The 20606-nt window shown below is 44.8% G+C and overlaps 1 protein-coding gene across 2 annotated transcripts in view; it reads right to left on the bottom strand.

The window, feature by feature from the left end:
• Nucleotides 1-20606, bottom strand: part of MCTP1 (multiple C2 and transmembrane domain containing 1) — an 817302-nt gene that overhangs the window by 679077 nt on the left and 117619 nt on the right. The window contains exon 1 of one of the 2 annotated variants that reach the window (XM_033917682.1): nt 7290-7513. The exons of the other annotated variant lie outside the window; for it this stretch is intronic. Within the exon in view, the coding sequence (XP_033773573.1) occupies nt 7290-7346 (57 nt within the window). The 5' untranslated portion in view covers nt 7347-7513. Of the gene's footprint in view, nt 1-7289; nt 7514-20606 lie in introns of those variants that run through there. 2 annotated transcript variants of the gene reach the window in all.

Raw genomic sequence — 20606 nt, 5'->3', positions numbered from 1 at the left:
TTTGTGGAAAAGGAGTGCTTGGTGCTCAATGCTGGGAAGAGAGGAGGGAAACAGTGAACAGAGGCAGCAAAAGTGATTGTAGAGCTTTTGTAGTCAGTGAGGGTGGGCAGAATGTATAGGCTGTATGGCAGGGGTGTCAAAGTCCCTTCTCGAGGGCCGCAATCCAGTCGAGTTTTCAGGATTCCCCCCTCTATTAGCATACCATGAAAGCAGTGCATGCAAATAGATCTCATACATATTCATTGGGGAAATCCTGAAAACCTGACTGGATTGCGGCCCTCGAGGAGGGACTTTGACACCCCTGCTGTATGGCCTTTCTCTGCTGTAATTTATTTCTTTCAGGGGTGATGTGAAGAGACAAGGGTCCTCGGAGGAAAGATGTAGAGAAGGGATCTCAGACAGGATAGACAGATATGAAGAATCAGGGAACTGGCTTGAAGGTAGGCTTCAGAGGGTAGTGGTGAATGGCACCCCCTCCGAAACGACGGAGGTGATCAGTGGAGTGCCACAGGTCTCTGTCCTGGGCCCGATCCTGTTCAACATCTACATAAGGGACTTGGCAGAAGGGCTCCGAGGTAAAATAACATTATTCGCTGATGATGACAAACTAAGCAATGTAGTGGCCAAGAGTACAACAGACAAAAATTCAATGCCCGACAACATGATGCACGACCTACTACTACTGGAGCGCTGGTCTAGGTCCTGGCAACTCAGCTTCAATGCCAAAAAATGCAAAGTCATGCACCTGGGCAGCCAAAATCCATGCAAGACTTACACCCTAAATGGCGAGATCCTAACAAGAACTGGAGCAGAACGTGACCTAGGGGTGATTGTCAGTGAGGACATGAAGGCTGCCAATCAAATGGAGCAAGCTTCCTCCAAAGCAAGGCAAATCATAGGTTGCATACGCAGGAGTTTCGTCAGCCATAAGCCTGAAGTCATTATGCCATTGTATAGATCCATGGTGAGACCACACCTGGAGTACTGTGTGCAATTCTGGAGGCCGCATTACCGAAAGGATGTGCTGAGACTAGAGTCGGTCCAGAGAATGGCCACCCGGATGATCGCGGGTCTCAGGGATCTCCCGTACGAGGAAAGGCTGGATAAATTGCTACTCTACTCACTCGAGGAACGCAGAGAGAGGGGAGACATGATTGAGTCGTTCAAGTATCTCACGGGCCGCATCGAAGTGGAAGAAGATATCTTCCTTCTCAAGGGTCCCACGGCAACCAGGGGGCACCCGTGGAAAATCAGGGGAGGGAAACTGCACGGTGAAACCATGGAAATTCTTTTTCACTGAAAGAGTGGTTGACCGCTGGAATAGTCTTCCACTTCAGGTCACTGAGGCCAGCAGCGTGCCTGATTTTAAGGCCAAATGGGATAGACACGTGGGATCTATTCACTGAGTTAGGTGGGGGAGGGTCATTGCGGTGGGCAGACTGGATGGGCCGTGGCCCTTATCTGCTGTCTATTTCTATGTTTCTATGTTTCTAAAGGAGAGAGATAGAAAGGAAATGAGGAGAGGAAAGAGGGAATAGGGAAGGGAGAATGAGAATGAGGGGATCACAATAGGAAGAAACAGTCTCCTCACACTCTGTAGATGTCTGATCCCTTCACCGTGTCTCTCTCCCACCACTTTTCCACATCCCTTTCAACTCTCTTGCCACGTCTCTCAAATCCCTTCACTCACATCCTGCAATATCTTGATACCCATACTCTCCCCCCTCCTTCTCCACAATCTACACATCTTTGAATGTCACACTCACTCATGTCTCCTCTCCCTAATACACATTCATTTACCCTTCCTCTCAAGGCTGGTTCTATGGTAGATTAAACTCTGGACAACAGTTGTTGATGGGGTTCATAGTCTTAAACACGCGAGACAAACGCACACCGACAAACGAGTGCCGACAATTCAGCGCGCCGCAGGAAAACTTTCTTTTAAAGGGCTCCGACGGGGGGTGTTGGTGGGGAACACCCCACTTTACTTAATAGGGATTGCGCTGGTGTTGGGGGGGGGGGGTTGTAACCCCACATTATACTGGAAACTTAATTTTCCCTATTTTTTACACCCCCCACACAACCCCCAACACGACAGCATGAGGCAGCGCGTTCCCTATTAAGTAGAGTGGGGGGTTCCCCCCCCACACACACACCTCCCATCGGAACCCTTTAAAAGAAGATTTTCCTGCAGTGCACTGAAGTCTGGCGCTGAATTGTCAGCGCTCGTTTGTCGGCGCACGTTTGTCTTGCGTGCTTTTGTCCCATCACCGTTGATGGTGCCCTCTAAAGATCTCCATCTCCTATATTTGGTGTCTAGATTAGCAGAGGAGAGGATGCACACTGGCTTGCTCTACAAGTGAATGATACAAGTGAGGAGAGGAGTGGCCTAGTGGTTAGAGCCCCTGGAATGCATTCAGGCATACTACAATAATTGTCAAATGTGAGCTTGCTAACCCTGTGCTTTTTTTTGAGGGGTCATGTCAGGGGCAGAGAGTAAGCATACCTGCGCTAAACAGTTGGAACATCTACATTAGCATAAGCTAACTGGTTAGCATAGAAATTCTGTATGAGCCCTCATCACCTGCAAACTGCAAGGACATTAATACAAAAAAATGAACATATCGGCCATTTTATGACTGTGGTAAAAATGTCTTTAGTGCTTAGAAAAGACCCATGTAAGGGTATACTAAGGCCACTCTTTGCCGCACCTTAGTAAAAAGGATACCTATATTCTCTCATAAAAGAAAAAAACCCTTTGTTGCTCTGGTTGACCTCAATAAACATGATTTTAAAAAAAAAAAAAAAAAAAAAAGGAACCCTTTTATTAAGCTGTGGTAAGCACCAATGCAGGTTAAAAAGCACTACTGCGGGACACTTGTAGTTTTGGGATTAACACACTAAGGGCTAGATTCTCAAAACTTTGTGGTAAAAGTTTCAAATTTAATTTAAAAAAATCTGATGTACTGCGTATCGTACTTCTAAACAGGGTGACGGACATGAGACCAACAGAACTAACAGGAACAAAAGGGTTAGAGGTAGGAAATCCATCTTAAAATAGTAAAGCAAGCCATGAAAGGGAAAAAAAGAGGGGGGAATCTCATCTGAGAGCCAGAAGAAGAAGAACTCGTAATGCAGCCGTTATTGTAGCGATTTCAAAAAGGCGAGTCATTCTCAAAAATCCACGCATGCAAATGAGGTTAGCAGAGGGTAGTGAAGATTCACTAAATTTACATGAGATGAGTCGCTGGTGATAGCAACTGGCACATGCGTAGAATACACCACGAAAGAGGCGTGCATGTGCGCATGTGCCAGAAAAAGCAAAGCCATAAGCGGTGTGGCAATCATAGGCATGACAGAGCTACTGGATGAAGGCAAGGGAAGGGAGGGGAGATGCAATGTCGGCTTTCAACAAGTGTGAATAAGACATGCCTTTTCTACCCCAAAACTGCTATAATTCATGTACATCTTACAATTTGTTTTTAATGTCAAATTTTATCATGAACCACAGCCAGAAACACATAAGACACGACTTGTTTATGTCCATCCTTCACCCCCCCAAAAAAAAAAAAGACTATAATTTATGTGAATCGTATAGTTTTTTTCATGAGCCACAGTCAAAAGACACATGCCAAAGATGCACTTTTCATAGTACTGGCACCCCCGGACCAGTCACTGATTTTTGATCGCCAAAAGCCGATGCCGTGCTTCTAGAATCACTTGGTGATGTTGAAGAATCCACCAGAATGCTCGTTTAAATACTGATGAACCCATTTGCATGGCAGAATTGGAGACTGCTATGAAGCTTGGAAAAGACCTCGGTAAGCCATTTTAATAATCTGCCACTAAAACACATGAATGCTAAAACTGGCTGGAACTGGTTTAGCGACCGCGTTAAAGGCAACCTTAAGTTTTGAGAATCTAGCCCTAAAAAACAGATTAGTGGTGTCTGGAGGGCATAGAGTAGGCATGTACTGTGCTAATTGGTTAGCGCAGCTACGCTGTCACACACTAACCGATTAGTACATGATCTCTTATTGCCTAGAACAGTGGTCCTTAAACCTGTCCTGGGGGACCCCCAGCTAGTTAGGTTTTCAGTTTATCCCTAATGAATATACACAAGACAGATTTGCAAATAATAGAGGTGACAGGCATGCAAATCTGCCTCGTGTATATTCATTAGGGATATCTTGAAAACCTGACTGGCTGGGGGTCCCCCAGGAAAGATTCAGTGTACTGATTCAGGATTAGTGTACTGGTCTCATGAGGGAAAGAAAGTGCTCAGAGTGAGGGTGGTCAAATGAATGTGACATACTCCTAAAAAGTGAGACTCAGCATATCTAGGCTCGCAAGGAGAGGCAGGGAGCTGTCGTCCCTCCTCTCCTCCTTATTAACTAGTTAAGTCTAGTACAGAGAAAAGAGCTTAGAAGATCCAGATGGAAACAACCTTGTGAGGGTGGGAGATCTAGAGAGGATTTCTAAGGATTTTGTCTTTTAGGAGGAAATAGTTTTCCCTATCTTGTTTCCCCACCAAAGGAGGTAATGTCTAGGAGAGTTTTGGTCCTTAAGAAACTAACAGTGAAGGAAACGGGTCTAAGTTCAGGGAGTTTTGAAAAGTGGGTTTTTTTGTTTGTTTGTTTGTTTTCTGCAAATGTTTTGTTGGAAACACTAGGAAGTCCAAGGTAGCAAGTCCACCCTGATTGTAGAAGAGGATTAAAGAGGAGAACAGAGAAATGACTTAATTCAGTGAGAGAAACAGATTTAGGACTGTCTTTAACTTGCCTCTTTCTTATTTCACTATTCTATATAATAATAATAATAATAATAATTTATTTTTATATACAGCCATACCCGAAAGTTCTAGGCGGTTCACAACAATCAAGTGCGGTACATACAATGCAAAAGCATACATCAGATTAAAATTTTCTGAAGATTCAGCAAAATAAAATGCTAACTATATAAAGAAATACAAACAATTTAAAATAGGATAAAAAGTTTGATTAAGAGAATAAATAACATTAAGATTCTAGCCTGTTAAATAGTTGCGTTTTTATCTGTTTTCTAAAAAGTCAAGGTAAGAGTCAATCTACTCAACTGGGGGAATTTTACCTCCTCCCCCCCCCCCTCTTTATGAAGCCGTGTTAGGGTTTTTATTGCCTGCCGTGACGCTCATAGGAATTCTATGAACATCTGAGCTTTTACTGCCGTGGCTGGTAATAAAAAAAACCCTAACACAACTTCATAAAACGGAGGGTAATAAAGGTGTTTGTATGAAAATAGTTCCTTGGAATATGCTGAGATCCTTTTGGAGTTTTAAGTGAAACTGGCACAGCTTGCCTCTCCCTGTACACCAGAACCCACTATTTTTGTGGACTCTTGAAGGCAAACCCTCATCTTACTGAAATAAATCTAATTACACTATATACAAGTAAAAGTCCTGCACCAAAAGGATCGATGAAGCTCTGAGCCTTCTGCAGGTAGTTTCCATACATAATCCTAATTGGCAGTGTTTTAAGGCAGGTAAGGAAATCTTTCATTCTGTGGCTAGACTGGTCACTCACTTATCAACATGCTGAACGGCTTTGTAAATTGCCAAGAAGAATTAAGTATCATTTGTATTAATTTCTCTTAAAATAGAGATTGTCTATAAATTTGAGAATCTGAGTATCAGTACCTAAACAGGATCCATAGTAACTTTTTGATGGCTGAAGATATTTAGTTTCACTCCCTGTTCACCCCCAGAATAAATTAAGCCAGGGGTGTCCAATGTCGGTCCTCGAGGGCCGCAATCCAGTCGGGTTTTCAGGATTTCCCCAATGAATATGCATGAGATCTATGTGCATGCACTGCTTTCAATGCATATTCATTGGGGAAATCCTGAAAACCCGACTGGATTGCGGCCCTCGAGGACCGACATTGGACACCCCTGAATTAAGCACACATACAGCATAAGCAGATACTCTGTTCCTATTGTAAATAAAGAATCGAAAATGTAAATATATGAACATGCATTGTTTGGTTAATTCTTCACTGTCCTCCGTGAGGAAATGGTCTGCTCTTAAAGATTATTTGCTGTTGAATTCTGACTTGTATAAATCAAAGTGTTCCCAATGTATAGCATTTTTGTATACATGATATGTTTTCCATATGTCCTTGGATGCCTTTTTGTTTTTTCTATTTCTTTTGTTGTTGTATGAAAAGTTCAATAAAGAGATTAAGACTAAAAAATACAAACAAAAAAAAGCATGTGTATAATATAGAAAATGGGATACATATGCATAGCACATACTACGATGTAAGAAAATATAAAGAAAGCATGTCTTTATAACATTAAGCATTTATTTATTGTAAGAGCTGTACTGCCATTTCCATAACGTTTACTTTGATACACTAAGAATGTCTTGTGCTAATAAAACAGTTATTTTTATCTCTGATCTGGAGGTGACAATTTAGCGCTGACGGATCCGTCTCAGCATAGGGAGGGAAAAGTATTAGGATCCGACAGCGCTACAGTGTCATCGAGGTCTGTCAGAGCCACAGACCTCAGATTTTTAAATTTACTGGGGCTGCAGGAAACCAGTTTAAAGGACAGACCTCGGTGACAGTTTAGCGCTGACGGATCCTAATGAACCTACACTAATACTTTTCCCTCCCTATGCTGAGACGGATCCGTCAGCGCTAAACTGTCACCGAGGTCTGTCAGAGTCAGAAACTAACTACAAGCGGCACGGACCTCAGATTTTTAAGGACGTGCGGGTTTAGATCCACCAGGTCCGTTGGGTCCGTGTTTTACCCTTTCCCTGCAGCCGAACATAAGTGTTATATAATAACATTCACAAGGGAGGGATGATTTCTATTGGGTTTAGCACCCCCAATGGTTTTGAAAAGTTGGCTCCTACGGTTGCCAGCACAAGATGTAAACAGGCAGAAACTTAACGACAACAACCACCGTGTTCAGTTTGTGTGTGCGTGTTTTCTTCAGGCGTACAGGAAATTCTGAAACTGCCGGTTTCTAACGTTTAATAAACGACGTACTGCCTCTGCCTGCACATCAATCACCCCCAACTGCTGTTTTTAGGAGCCGAAAGAGGAAATAGAAGAAGTTTGGAAACTCTCCTGCGCCGCATACTTAGTATTTCTCAGTGGGGAGGTCCCTATCTCGCCTGCGTGACATCCGATAGCAGGAAGCAAACGCTCACCCGGGCAAGCGCGAGCTGAAAGAAAGAGCGCGAGTCGAGGCTGAAGGGAGGGGGGGGGGGAGGAGAAGGAAGCGACCGACCAACTCTTACCTTACTGTAATCGGCCGGGAACGCGGCGAAGTTCCTCGGCTTGCCGATGTCTAGCATAGTGTGACAGAAGCGCCGTGAACATGTTTGGCGGGGCACGGCCCGAACCCGCCTCTCCTGGAGCCGGCAGACTGGCCGTGGTAGCCGCGCCCAGCCTCGTCTCGGGGTGTCGGACAGCGAAGGCCAAGGGGTGCTTACGACGCCGCTGCCTCCCGGTTTGCAGCGACGTGACTCGCTCGCTCGTCTCTCTTATCAGAGGCAGCGGCGCAGTTCCCCCCACCCCTCCCTCCCTCCCCGGCCCCTTTCTTTAGCTGCTCTCGCTGCCATTTCAGGTCTTGGGAGCCAAAGATTACTAAAGTGTCTGAAGTCTAAAGCAGTGGTTCTCACCCCTGTCCTAGGGGACCCCCTAGTCAGTCGGGTTTTCAAGATATCCTTAATGAATATGCATGAGAGAGATTTGCATACCTATCACCTTCATTATATACAAAGCTCTCTCATGCATAAGGGATATCTTCAAAACTCGACTGGCTGGGGATCCCCTAGGACAGGGTTGAGAACCACTGGTCTAAAGCCAGCCTAGGCTTTGACATTTGGGCTTTGTTTCTCCTCAAGTTGTTCAGAAACAAGTGATCGTATGCAGTGGCGTACCTAGCATATGTGACACCCGGGGCCCATCATTTTTTGGCACCCTCCCCCCCCCCCCCCTATCTACGAAAAACATGATTTTTAGTAACAAGCCACACCTCACACATGAGTACTAGAGAATGACACGGTGGCGGTTTACCCGCGGCCACCGCATTTTAGCCGCGGGTCACCGCCGAAAACGGGGAAGAAAACTAGCAGTCGCTGCGGCGACGGGGACAGGGCCATTCACCGCCCGCGGGGCGGTGAATGGGTCTTGTCCCCGCAGTGAGGCATGAAGGATCGCGCGGTCCCCGCAGCTCACACCCGCCTGCCCAATCGATTCTAGTGTTTAGCCAGCTCTCTCCCTTCTCCTCACCTTAGTTTGTAGATTTTCTTTTTCGGCGACCCGCACGCTATCAAAGAGCCGCTGCTGCTCAGTTTCGATCTTCTGCTCTGACGCAACCGGAAACAGGAAGTTGCAGCAGAGCAGAAGATTGAACACTGAGCAGCCGCGCGTGTGCGGCTCTTTGGGAAAGCGTGCAGGTCGCTGAAAAAGAAAGCCTGCAAATTAAGGTGAGGAGAAGGGAGAGAACTGGCTAAACACTAGGATCGATTGGGCAGGCGGGTGGGGGCTGCGAGGACCGTGCGATCACCCGTGTTCCCGGCTCAGACTGTAAGGAGGGAGTGAAAGGGAAAAGGATTCTGGGCCAAGGTGATGAAAACGGAATGAAAAACCCACAGCAGGAAAGAAAGGAAAGGACAGGCAGATGAGCCAGATGCTAGAAGCAGGGGGGGGGAAGAAAGAGGGAAAAAAGCTAGATGGGGTTGAAAAGAAGAGACACACTGGTATGGAAGAGGAAGATAGGGGAAATCTGGACACAGGAAGGTAACAGAAAGAGGGGAAATTATGTGCATGGGGCATAGGGACAGAGACAAAAAGGGGACATGCCATGGGGATGGTATATGGACACAGGGGGGGGCAATGGCAGATACATAGGGGAGATATTAGAAAAGTATATAAAATCATACCCGTTTGAGGCTTTTATGTATGCAGCGGTGACGGGGCGGTGAATGGGGTTGCAGTGGCGGTGACGGGGCGGTGAATGGGGTGGCGGTGACGGGGCGGTGAAGGGAATGACGGGGCGGTGCAGAGGATGGTGAGACGGGGACGGGGCGGTGACGGGGACCAATTTTTTCACCGTGTCATTCTCTAATGAGTACCTAGGAAAAGGCAGCATCTTGCATATGGCAGTGAGCAGTACAACATCAATACACCCATTGTAAAACTAAACAAGCTAGACTAGTACAGATCAATCCTACACCGTCAATCCTAACAGAAAACCACGTCTTTCGAACACACAGAACACAGAAAACACCTTCGCCTAGTATGGAATATGTCATCACAAACTAACCCCTCCCCCTTTTACAAAATTGCAGTGTGGATTTTAGCCATGGTGGTAACAGCTCTGTAGCTCATAGAATTCTGAGCATCAGAGCTGCTAAAAAACGCTCCACAGTTTTGTAAAAGGGGGGATAAAATAGAAATACATAGACAAAGGTTAAACTGAACCAGCAAGAAGCTGGACTCTGCAAAAAATGCAACACCACAAAAACAGTGACACATGTCTCCTAAAGCAATAAATAAATAGAACATTTTTGTTCTACCTTTGTCTTCTCTGGTTTCTGCTTTCCTCATCTTTTTGTTACTGTCTTCCTTCCATCCACTGTCTGCCATCTCTCTGCCCTTCCCTATATGGCATCTTCTCTCCTATGCCCCTTCCAGAAACTGTATGCCTCCCCCTTCCATCTCTCCTTTCACCCCCATTGGTCTGGCATCTCTCTTCTCTCCTTCCCTCTCCCACACCTCTCTTCTGCAATCCCTTTCTTCTCTCATTTTCCTTTTCAATTTATTTTCTGCATTCATCTAGATTACGTTCTTACTACCCTCTCATCAATTTCCTTTTTTACTGTCAATCTACAGCTCGCCACCTCTTTCCCTCACCCCCTCCAGTATTTCCCTAACTCAATCCTTTTCCCCCATCATCTGCCCTCTTTTCTCTCCCCACTTCCATCCATCATCTGCCCCTTCTCCCTACTTCCATCATCTGCCCTCTTCTCTCTCCCCTTTCTCCCCACTTCCATCATCAGCCCCCTTCTCTCAATCTCTCCATCCACCACAGACCCATCTTTCTCCCTTCCTCACCTTTCCGATTTTGACAACAAGATCTGGGAAACCCCCCCCCCCCCCGCAATGACACTTAAGATCAGCAATGGGCCTCCTTCAACCCCTGGCATCAACAGAACTTCAGATCGGCAACGCGGTGCTCAGTCAAAAGCAGAAACAGGAAGCTGAGTCAGAGGGAAGCTTTTGATGTGAGCACTAGAGAATGGCACGGGGAAAAAATCTGTCCCCGTCACTGCACTGTCCTCTTCACTGCCCCATCACTGCCATCCCATTCACCGCCCCGTCACCGTCACCGCAGCATCCATACAAGCCTCAGTACTGCAATATTTAGCTTATTCCTTCCTTATAAATCAAAGTTCTGGTTGCTGAACTGGAGAAAGGGATGTTCAGCTTGCAGGGCTTTGTTTATAAATTTTTATCAACACAACTAATATACTACTTTATCCTGAAGAAAAAAAAAAAATAGAATTTTTTTTCTACCTTTGTTGCCTGGTTCTGCTTTCCTCATGTTCTTATTCAATTCCTTCCATCCACTGTCTCTCTTTTCTCTGCGTCTTCCATTTGCTCTGTTACTGTGCCTCTACCTCTCTCCCCCTTCCAAATTGGTCTGGCAACCATCTTCTTCCCTCCGCTTCCCCCATAGACTGGCATCTCTGTCTTCTTACCTGCCAGCGTCTTCTCCCCACTCTCTCTTCCCCATTTCCCTTCAGCGTCTTCTCCCCACTTTCTCTTCCCTATTTCCGTTCAGCATCTTCTCCCCACTCTCTCTTCCCCATTTCCTTTCAGTGTCCTTCCCCCCCTCCGTCTTCCCCATGTCCTATCAGCATCCTTCTCCCCCCATCTTCCCCATGTGCTTTCAGCGTCCTTCTACACTCCTCTGTCTTCCCCATGTGCTTTCAGCATCCTTCTCCCCCCTCTATTTTACCCATTTCCCTTAAGCGTCTTTTCCTCTCCACTCCACCTTTCCTCCCTTTCTCCCTCCCTGCCCCTTACCTTCGTGGCGCATCCCGCCCGCCGCCCAACAGGCCCGGTCTGACAAACCTCCCTGTCCTATGGCCGCGAGTCTAAATTACCTTCTTACAGCAGACGGAGCGTAGTAGTTGCATATGGCTACCATAAAGGTCGTCTCTTATGCAACTTCTGGTTGCGTCAGAGATGACCTTTACGGCAGCTACACGCAGCTTCAATACTCCAGCTGCTGTAAGAAGGTAATTTAGACTCATGGCCACAGGGCAGGGAGGTTTGTCGGACCGGGCCTGTTGTCGGTCAGTCGGTCGGGCATGCGGGGGGGAGGGGAAGCACCACGAAGGTAAGGGGAAGGGAGGGAGAAAGGGAGCTGTTTCAACACCATTCACCGCTGAATTTTCCGGACCTGGCCGGCTCTGCACCCCCCCTCTAAGGCTGCACCCGGGGCGGACCGCACCCCTGCCCCCCCCCCCCTTGGTATACCACTGATCGTATGTTTCAGGACCCCCAAAGCGTTGCAACAACAGCTGGATTGTGCAAGACTTTTGTGCTGTCATCCGTGAGGACACTATATAAGTCGGATAGCTAAGCAGATTTGGGACGAGGTAGGAAGGTGTATCGATGTCTTGATGGCTGCAGGCCACTCACTGAAACTACACTGGATTCAGCTAAGATCATGATTTCGATGCTGCAGCAACGGTAGCGAACTACAGAATTCAAACTGCAAGGAGTTTATTTAAGAAATCATACAGCATTTTTTTACAACCGGGTAGGGACTCTTGGCCCTGCCACTGTAGGTGCCAGCTCTGGGAGTGCTACGCAGCCCCAGTACTCAGCGTGTTCTTCTGTTCTATCCAGGGATGTATAATTTGTGCTTTTAGTCCCCCTTCCTCCTTCATATTGAATAATTGAAGGATTAATACATTCCTGGAACACTGAATCTTTTAGTTTGCACAGCCTCCTTATTGAAGTGCAGTAATCGGCCAGAAGCAAGCATGCAGCATCAGGTTTTAGTGGGCAAGAAGTGGGGCAAAGGTGTAAAAGGAGGACTCGATTCTGCTCTTTCTCTCTCTCAGGCCAATGTAATAAACTGCTGTAGGCTTACTTAGCTCAGTAGTTTACTTGGTATTAGTAAAGATTTTCTATGTGCTAAAATCACTATTGTACTGTATGGTTTGTGGAGGTTTTGGTTATATTTTGTTTGTGTTTACTAAAATCACTTCCAACATAGGGCTTTAGCCATTTGCAGTTGGTATAAAAATGAGTTAATTTTAGCACTCTTTCCATGTTAGAGCATGCAAATAAGCTGCATATGGAAATTACTTCTGTGCAACTGCACAAAAATGAATGCAGTTTTACTTCAGTCCCAGTAGACCTGGGTCCACAGCTGTGCACTCAGGAGGCCACAGTCTGGGACTCATCCACTACCATGCCTACCCTCCCTTGTTCCTTGCAGAATGTCCCCCATGCCCTAAACTCATTTACCCACTAATCTTCCTGTCTGTGGCTTCCCACTGCTTAAGCCCACCTCATCCACCTAGGCCCCAAGGCAGAATAGCTGGTGTCTGAGAGTGTGGCTTCTACCATGAGCATAATACTGCAGTATGCAAAAAGCAAATTACATGCAAATTTTATGCATGGAAAACCAGTGGCAAATGTGAGGGAGAATACCAGAGACTTGTGCACAAAATTTTGCTGTAAGCAGTTTCTTGTGTGTATGTCCAAACCAAAATGTCAGACTCAAAGGCACCCAACTCATATAACTTATTAAAGAAAAAGACAATAGTAATTCACAGCCTCAATATATAAGGGATTACAAACCTTATATACTTAAACCTTTTTCATTTGCAAAATCTCTCACATGATCCTCAGCGAGGCCATCTCCCCACTCAATAAATCTTCATAGTAGGTGGCTTTACACCTCCTCTCATAATCGGATCCTTATATTTTCTTAATTTTCTTAAACTTTTTTTGTGCTTGTATTCTTTGTAATTTTTTATATAATTTAATGTTTAAATACTTAAATAGTTCATAAATAGTGGCTTTAGATCAGCTCAATTTCTGGTCTCCGTTCATAGAACGGGGGATAACCGACATGTTTCACCCATGTGTTCTGATACGGTTTTTTTCAAGGTTATCTCTCCCTGTAACCATAAGGTGGAAAAATTAGTTTAAATTCACACCCTAAAGGCCCTTAAATATTTAAGTCCCCTTGTTTCCTATAAATGATGAGGCATCGAAATATGCTTTAATGGACCGAAGCTTCCAGAGAGTAAAAAACCCTTTCTAACTAAGGAGTCCACCTGGTCTTTCATGGTTAGACTCTGGTCCAATGTTACACCCAATATCTTCATAGTGAGTTGGATGGGATAACTACATTTATTGATGCACAGTGATGTTTTAGTGCCAAGTGGGTGTGGCGAAGCAACAAAAAATGTTGTTTTTTCTGAATTAAGCTTCAGTATGAATTCAGTCATCCATTGCTCCATCGAGTTTAGTACTTCTGTTGCCTTAGGAGTGACTTCTGAGAGAGAGGTAGCGAATGGGATAATGATTGTAAAGTCGTCTGCATAACTAAATAATTTTATTCCCAGCTGGGTTAGTTGTGCAGCTAATGACGACATGTAAACATTGAAAAGCAGTGGGGACAATGGTGACCCTTGCGGCACACCGGATGGATTGCTCCAGGTATCAGAGAGAGCGTAATTAAAACGTACTTGATAGGTGCGGGACATAAGGAAGCCTCGAAACCAGTCTAATACTTCTTCTCTGATACCAATTGAATCTAAGCATTGTAACAGTTTCCCATGGTCCACTAAGTCAAAGGCAGAGCTCATATCGAATTGCATGACCAGGGCATTAAGGCCCTTACTAAACAAGAGCTGTAAATTATCCAAGATAGCCACAATTACTGTCTCAGTGCTAAAGAAAGGTCTGAAACCAGAGAGAGAACTGATCAAGGTATTCCATCAATTGGGCATGTACCAAGCCTAATGTGATTTTTACAATAAAAGGGATGGATGCTACTGGTCTGTAGTTGGTTACTAATGCTGATGATTCTTTACAATTCTTTGGAATTGGGGTTATTATGATATGACCGTTATTAGTGAGGAATTTTCCTTTTTTAAGTTATCGGTTAAATAATTCAGCAAAAATAATTTAAAGTCTAATGGAGCTGCTTTCATAATTTCTGGGGGACATGTGTCCAATACACAGTACGATTTAGAGTACTTGTTATATAATTTGATATAATTATTCCATTCTAAATCTTGAAAGGAACTCCAAGTCATGTCCACTGGTATTTCATTTCCTTGTATGTTAGTTATTTGATGGACTTTTCCTCCAGGAAATTGTCCAAACCTTTCTTAAAACCAGTTACACTATCCGCTCTTAGCACAACCTCTGGCAATGCGTTCCAGAGCTTAACTATTCTCTGAGTGAAAAAAAATTTCCTCCTATTGGTTTTAAAAGTATTTCACAGTGTCACCTGCCGGGGTCTCTAGAAGCTTGCGAAAGACCACCGACAGGTGGCAGCACGACCCTGGCGTGGCTCCCAATGTGGAAGACCTCACTGGTGTCCCAATACTTTGGGCTTCGCAACAATAAAGCACAGCGAGCCAAGTCAAATCAAAAACAATGTCCAAAGTTTAATTTGTCTCCAAACCCAATGATTAGAAAACCAAAAATCATATAAAGAAGCATTAGCCTCCATGCTTCCTTTTTCCCCAAAGAAGAAAAAAAAAACCACAGATTTTTATCTTCCAAACAGTTCAGTGAAAGAACAGCAGGGTTTATGTTAAGAAAGTTCACAATCAAGGTTCTAGTGTTTCACCCTGCACTGAACCACAGTCTCTGTAAGAGCACACAAAACTAGTCCCATAAGAAGTTCTCAAGAATCCTCTTGAGTCCTGGACTTTCAATCCAAAAATCCAGTTTCTTCACCAGGCACTCACATTTCACATTGTAAAGCACACTTCAATCATGAAAAGAAAAAAAAAATAAAGCCCTACTGCAGGCTCTTGTTATTCCAGCAATAATCAGTTTCCAGTCCTTTTCACTGTTGAGCCACAGAATTGCTGGTTCCCCTTTTTATTACTCAGCTTTAACAAGCTCCCTCTGAATCCCAACCCTCAGATCTTCGGGGCACCTACCCCAATTCTGTGAGTCCTTGGAACTTAGATAGCTAACAGGGAAACTGCTTCACAAGCCAGAAAACTTTCTTCAGTTTCTCTGGGCTTTTGCACAGCTGGAGTGCAGCAACGTAATCAAGCTGGTGCAGCACTGCTCTGAGCTTGGCTTTACACACCAAACAAAAATAGTTTCTATCAATCCTCAACACTATATTATTATACACCTCCGGACCTGCAGTACTTAGTGAGAAGCTGCCAAGCTCACATCCATGGCTTCCTCGATGTCAGCTTCAGGCATTGTCCATTCATTCGTGTCCATATTTTCTGGAATACCCAGCTGCTCTGCTGGCTCCTGAGCAAAGGAATCCTCACACTCCATGGGTCCCTGAGCGAGGTCTGGCCTTTGCCTGGCCCGGAGAACCTTCCCTGCCAGGTCCTCGTGTACAGCCTCTCTTACTGCCTTGGAGAGCTGCTTAAGAGTCTTTGGGCCACACCCTGTACTAGGTGTCTGTGTGCCTAGCTTTCATGCTCTTGGGCTCCCCCCCAGGATGCTGGGCAGAATACCACTGGGAGCCTGATTAAACCTCTTACTGTAACTGGGATTTTTACTGGGCCGAGGAGCTAACTCGTATTCTGGCTCCTGATCAGGTTCAGATGGCTCAGGATAGGCAGCTCTGTTTTCAGTATCCCCTGCCTGATCATTCTCGGTCAGTCTCTGGTCTCGGGCACAGGATTTAGGCTGGGGTTTCACTCTGACATGACCGTCTCGGGGAGCGGAAATGTCACAACAGTAACTTCATCGAGTGTCCCCTAATCTTTGTCATTTTTGACAGAGTGAAAAATCGATCCACTTGTACCCATTCTACTCCACTCAGGATTTTCTAGACTTCAATCATATCTCCCCTCAGCCGTCTCTTTTTCAAGCTGAAGAGCCCTAACCTTTTTAATCTTTCCTCTCCACAAAACCTTTTATGCTACCCCAGACCCTTGCGGAAATATTCTCATGTTGTGCATCCAGACTGCGTCGGAGGCAAAAAAACCCAGAGAGGTGTAACCTTAAACTACCTTTCTCTAGAATTAAAAGGCAGTAGCAGTCAAAAGGTATAATGATTGTTATGCTTTAACTTCTCTAGAAAAACTACCTTTTGACTACTACTGCCTTTTAATTCTAGAGAAAGGTAGTTTAAGGTTTCAGTCTCATAATAATAATAATAACAGTTTATATATTGCAATACCGTTAAGTTCTATGCGGTTTACAATAGATTAAGCGAGGTACAAATTGATTGAATTTAAGAGGGGGAAGAGGAGAGTTAATAGGACCGGAAATGCGTTGTTGAGGAGAAAGAGATTAATAGGACAGAGGAATCACTATGGAGGAGAAAGAAGATGAGTGGGTCAGTTGTCTAGATACTTTAGGAACAGTTGAGTTTTTAGACGTTTTCTGAATTCCTCATAAGTAGTGGGCGAAAGCAGTTGATCTAGGTCTTTACCCCACAATGCTGTTGGATGTGAAAGAAGGTGTTTGTGGCCTAGCGACGATATTAGGGTTACCAGATGTCCGGGATTTCCCCATGTTTTGAAAAGCTTCCAGTTAGGAGCGACATCAGGACAACATCTGTGCATGCGTGGATGTAACACGGTGATGTCACACAAATGCATTCATGCATATGATGTTATTGCGTCACACCAGCACTTATGCAGATGCCCTCCCAACAAGTGAACAGCTTGAGAAGGCGGGACTGGGAGCGGAACGGGGCATGACTCGGGTGGAACTGGGTGGGCCTGGGGGCAGAGTCATCGGTATGGATTTTAGTTCGGGAAAATCTGGTAACCCTAGACGATATGCCTCCAAAGGAACTAAGGTTTGCCTAAGCATTTCCTTCCAGAACACTAGTCACTTTCCTCAGACTTCACAGGTATGAGCTATGAAATCCTGCAATGCTGTTGCAGCCTCAAAACCTCAGCTTTATACAAACTAGAAAGGCTAGTTCTGCAAGAGCCTTCTACAATGCACTCATAATATACATTAGTTATTCTTTCTACATGGGCATTTGTGCCCTGTGGCAGTGGAATTTCCTTTCTTTACTCCAGCCATGATCCTCTGTTGCCTGCAGCCATAAGAACTCCAGAACCACCCATGACACCCACTAATCAGGCTAATTAATTAATTTGCCTTATTCTGTATTTGATAACTAAACTTCCCTTGACTGAGTTTGGTTTTTCTCTCAGAATGTGGACTATGTTCATGGTATAAGTAGTTGAGAATGGGAAAGTTTTCCCCCTTCTCATCTTTTTTTCTTATTTAACTTTGTATTTGTTAATTAACTAAATTTATTTCCTTTGTCAAAGTATTTTATTCTTTGAGTTGAAAATAGAAATACATAAAATAAAAAAAACATAACATAAATGTAATTTCTAGACTGCATAACCGTTAAGTTCTATGCGGTTAACAAAAGATTAAATAATAAAGCTACAATTGAATGAAAAAAGAACCTGAAAGTTAGCGGTTAGTTGCACAAAAAAATTGTAAAACAAATAAGTTTTTAATTGTTTCAGGGACATAAGCTTGAATACTATCCATTAAACTTGCAGGAGCCAAACCATTCAAGCACAAATAGACCATCACAAGCAGTCTAAAGTATATACGGTCTTCCAGCTTCAACCAATATAACTTTGCATAATATTCTGTGACGGGTTCAGTCCTTTCCAAACAACAACAACAAAAAAATTCTAACCACTGAGATTTGAGCCACCTGTAACGCACTCAACAGTGTTAATGGTAAACCCAAAAGCACAAGATTATAATAGTCCAAGAGCTAGGTACTAATAGTGTACACCTGTGAGACTGATTGTTAGAAGGGTATGAATGGACACTAACAAAGGTGCGCTATGCTTTTTTATATTAAATATTAGCACACGCTAAATGCTAACACGTGCATTTTATCTTATGGACGTGTTAGCGGTTAGCGCACACGTTGATTTAGCGCACGCTAAAACGCTTAACACACCTTTCTAAAAGAGGTGAAGTAAGTCTAGAAAGATGTATGCAGAAAATGAGTATGTTGAGATGCTTGTGCAGTAAGCAGGGAGTATCAGCACCATTTTTCAACAGGCAAATGCTGAGGCTGTGTTACAGTCATCCCTGTACATCCCAACTATGATTTAGCAGAACTGCCTAGTCAGTGGCGTACCTAGCATATGTGACACCCGGGACCCATCATTTTTTGGCACCCCCCCATCTGTACGAAAAACATGATTTTTTTAGTAACAATCCACACGTCACACATGAGTACCTAGGAAAAGGCAGCATCTTACATATGCAGTGAGCAGTACAACATAAATACACCCATTGTAAAACTAAACAAGCCAGACTAGTACAGATCAATCCTATACCATCAATCTTAACAGAAAACCATGTCTTTCGAACACACAGAACACAGAAAACACCTTTGCCTAGTATGGAATATGTCATCACAAACTAACCTCTCCCCCTTTTACAAAACTGTAGTGTGGATTTTAGCCATGGTGGTAACAACTCTGACGCTCATAGAATTCTGGGCATCAGAGCTGCTACCACCATGGCTGGTGCTAAAAAACGCTCCACAGTTTTGTAAAAGTGGGGATAAAATAGAAATACATAGACAAAGGTTAAATTGAACCAGCAAGAAGCTGGACTCTGCATACAATGCAACATCACGGAAAAAGTGACACATGTCTCCTAAAGCAATAAATAAATATAAAAAATTTTTCTACCTATGTTTTCTCTGGTTTCTGCTTTCCTCATCTTCTTGTTACATTCTTCCTTCCATCCACTGTCTGCCATCTCTCTGCCCCTATATGGCATCTTCTCTCCTTGGATGCCTCTTCTAGAAACTGTATGCCTCCCCCTTCCATCTCTCCTTTCATCCCCATTGGTCTGGCATCTCTCTCCTCTCCTTCCCTCTCCCACACCTCTCTTCTGCAATCCCTTTCTTCCCTCATTTTCCTTTTCAATTTATTTTCTGCATCCATCTAGATTACGTTCTTACTACCCTCTCATCATTTCCTTTTTTACTGTCTACCTACAACTCGCCACTCTTTCCCTCAGCCCCTCCAGTATTTCCTAACTCAATCCTTTTCCCCCATCATGTGCCCTCCTTTTATTTATCTCCTCCTTCCATCATCTGCCACTTCTCTCTCTTTCCCCCCACTTCCATCATCTGCCCTCTTCTCTCTCCTTCTCTCCACTTCCATCATCTGCCCCTTCTCTCTCATCCCCCTCCTTCCATCATCTGCCCTCTTCTCTCTCCCCACTTCCATCATCTGCCCCTTCTGCCCACTTCCATCATCTGCCCCCTTTTGCTCCCTACAACCCAATTCCATGCAGTATCGTTCCCCCTTATGTCTCTTTCCCTGCAATTCCATCAGCATCTGCCCCTTTCTCTCCCTCCACCATGCATCCATACCACCCTGACCCTTTCTCACCCTTCACCATGATTCCCTACCACCCTGACCCCCCTTTGTCACCCTTTAGCATGATTCCCTACCACCCTGACCCCCCTTTGTAACCCTTTAGCATGATTCCCTATCACCCTGACCCCCCTTTGTCACCCTTTAGCATGATTCCCTACCACCCTGACCCCCCTTTGTCACCCTTTAGCATGATTCCCTACCACCCTGACCCCGCCTTTGTCACCCTTTAGCATGATTCCCTACCACCCTGACCTCCTTTCTGTCTGCATCCCAAAGGTCCCGCGATGACTGCTTCTGCTCGGATGGAAGAGGTAAGTGATGTCGGAGGGGAGGGGGCTGGGCCGGCAGATGCAGTTAGTTGCGGCAAGATTCCGTGATGACTGCGGCTGCCGGTCCCCCCCCCTTCCCCCCTCCCCCCCGATGTCTCTTACCTCTTCCAAGTCATCGCGGGACCTTCTTCACTTTAGCACGGCTGCTGACTTTGCTCTAAGTACGGCAGCCGCGCTGAAGTACCAATTGAAGCAGCGCGGGAGGTTCCAGATCCGGCCAACTGTGCACCCCCTTGGAGCGTGCACCCAGGGCGGACTGCCCCCCTCCCCGGCCCCCACCTTGGTACGTTACTTTCAGGGACATAAGCTTGAATACTATCCATTAAACTTGCAGGAGCCAAACCATTCAAGCACAAATAGACCATCACAAGCAGTCTAAAGTATATACGGTCTTCCAGCTTCATCCAATATAACTTTGCATAATATTCTGTGACAGGTTCAGTCCTTTCCAAACAACAACAACAAAAAAATTCTAACCACTGAGTTTTGAGCCACCTATAACGCACTCAACAGTGTTAATGGTAAACCCAAAAGCACAAGATTATAATAGTCCAAGAGCTAGGTACTAATAGTGTACACCTGTGAGACTGATTGTTAGAAGGGTATGAATGGACACTAACAAAGGTGCGCTATG

The sequence above is a fragment of the Geotrypetes seraphini genome, chromosome 1 (genome assembly GCF_902459505.1).
Source record: "Geotrypetes seraphini chromosome 1, aGeoSer1.1, whole genome shotgun sequence".
NCBI classification, from domain to species: domain Eukaryota; kingdom Metazoa; phylum Chordata; class Amphibia; order Gymnophiona; family Dermophiidae; genus Geotrypetes; species Geotrypetes seraphini.
The sequence above is the reverse complement of the archived record's forward strand: the minus strand, read 5'-3'. Positions and strand labels throughout refer to the sequence as shown.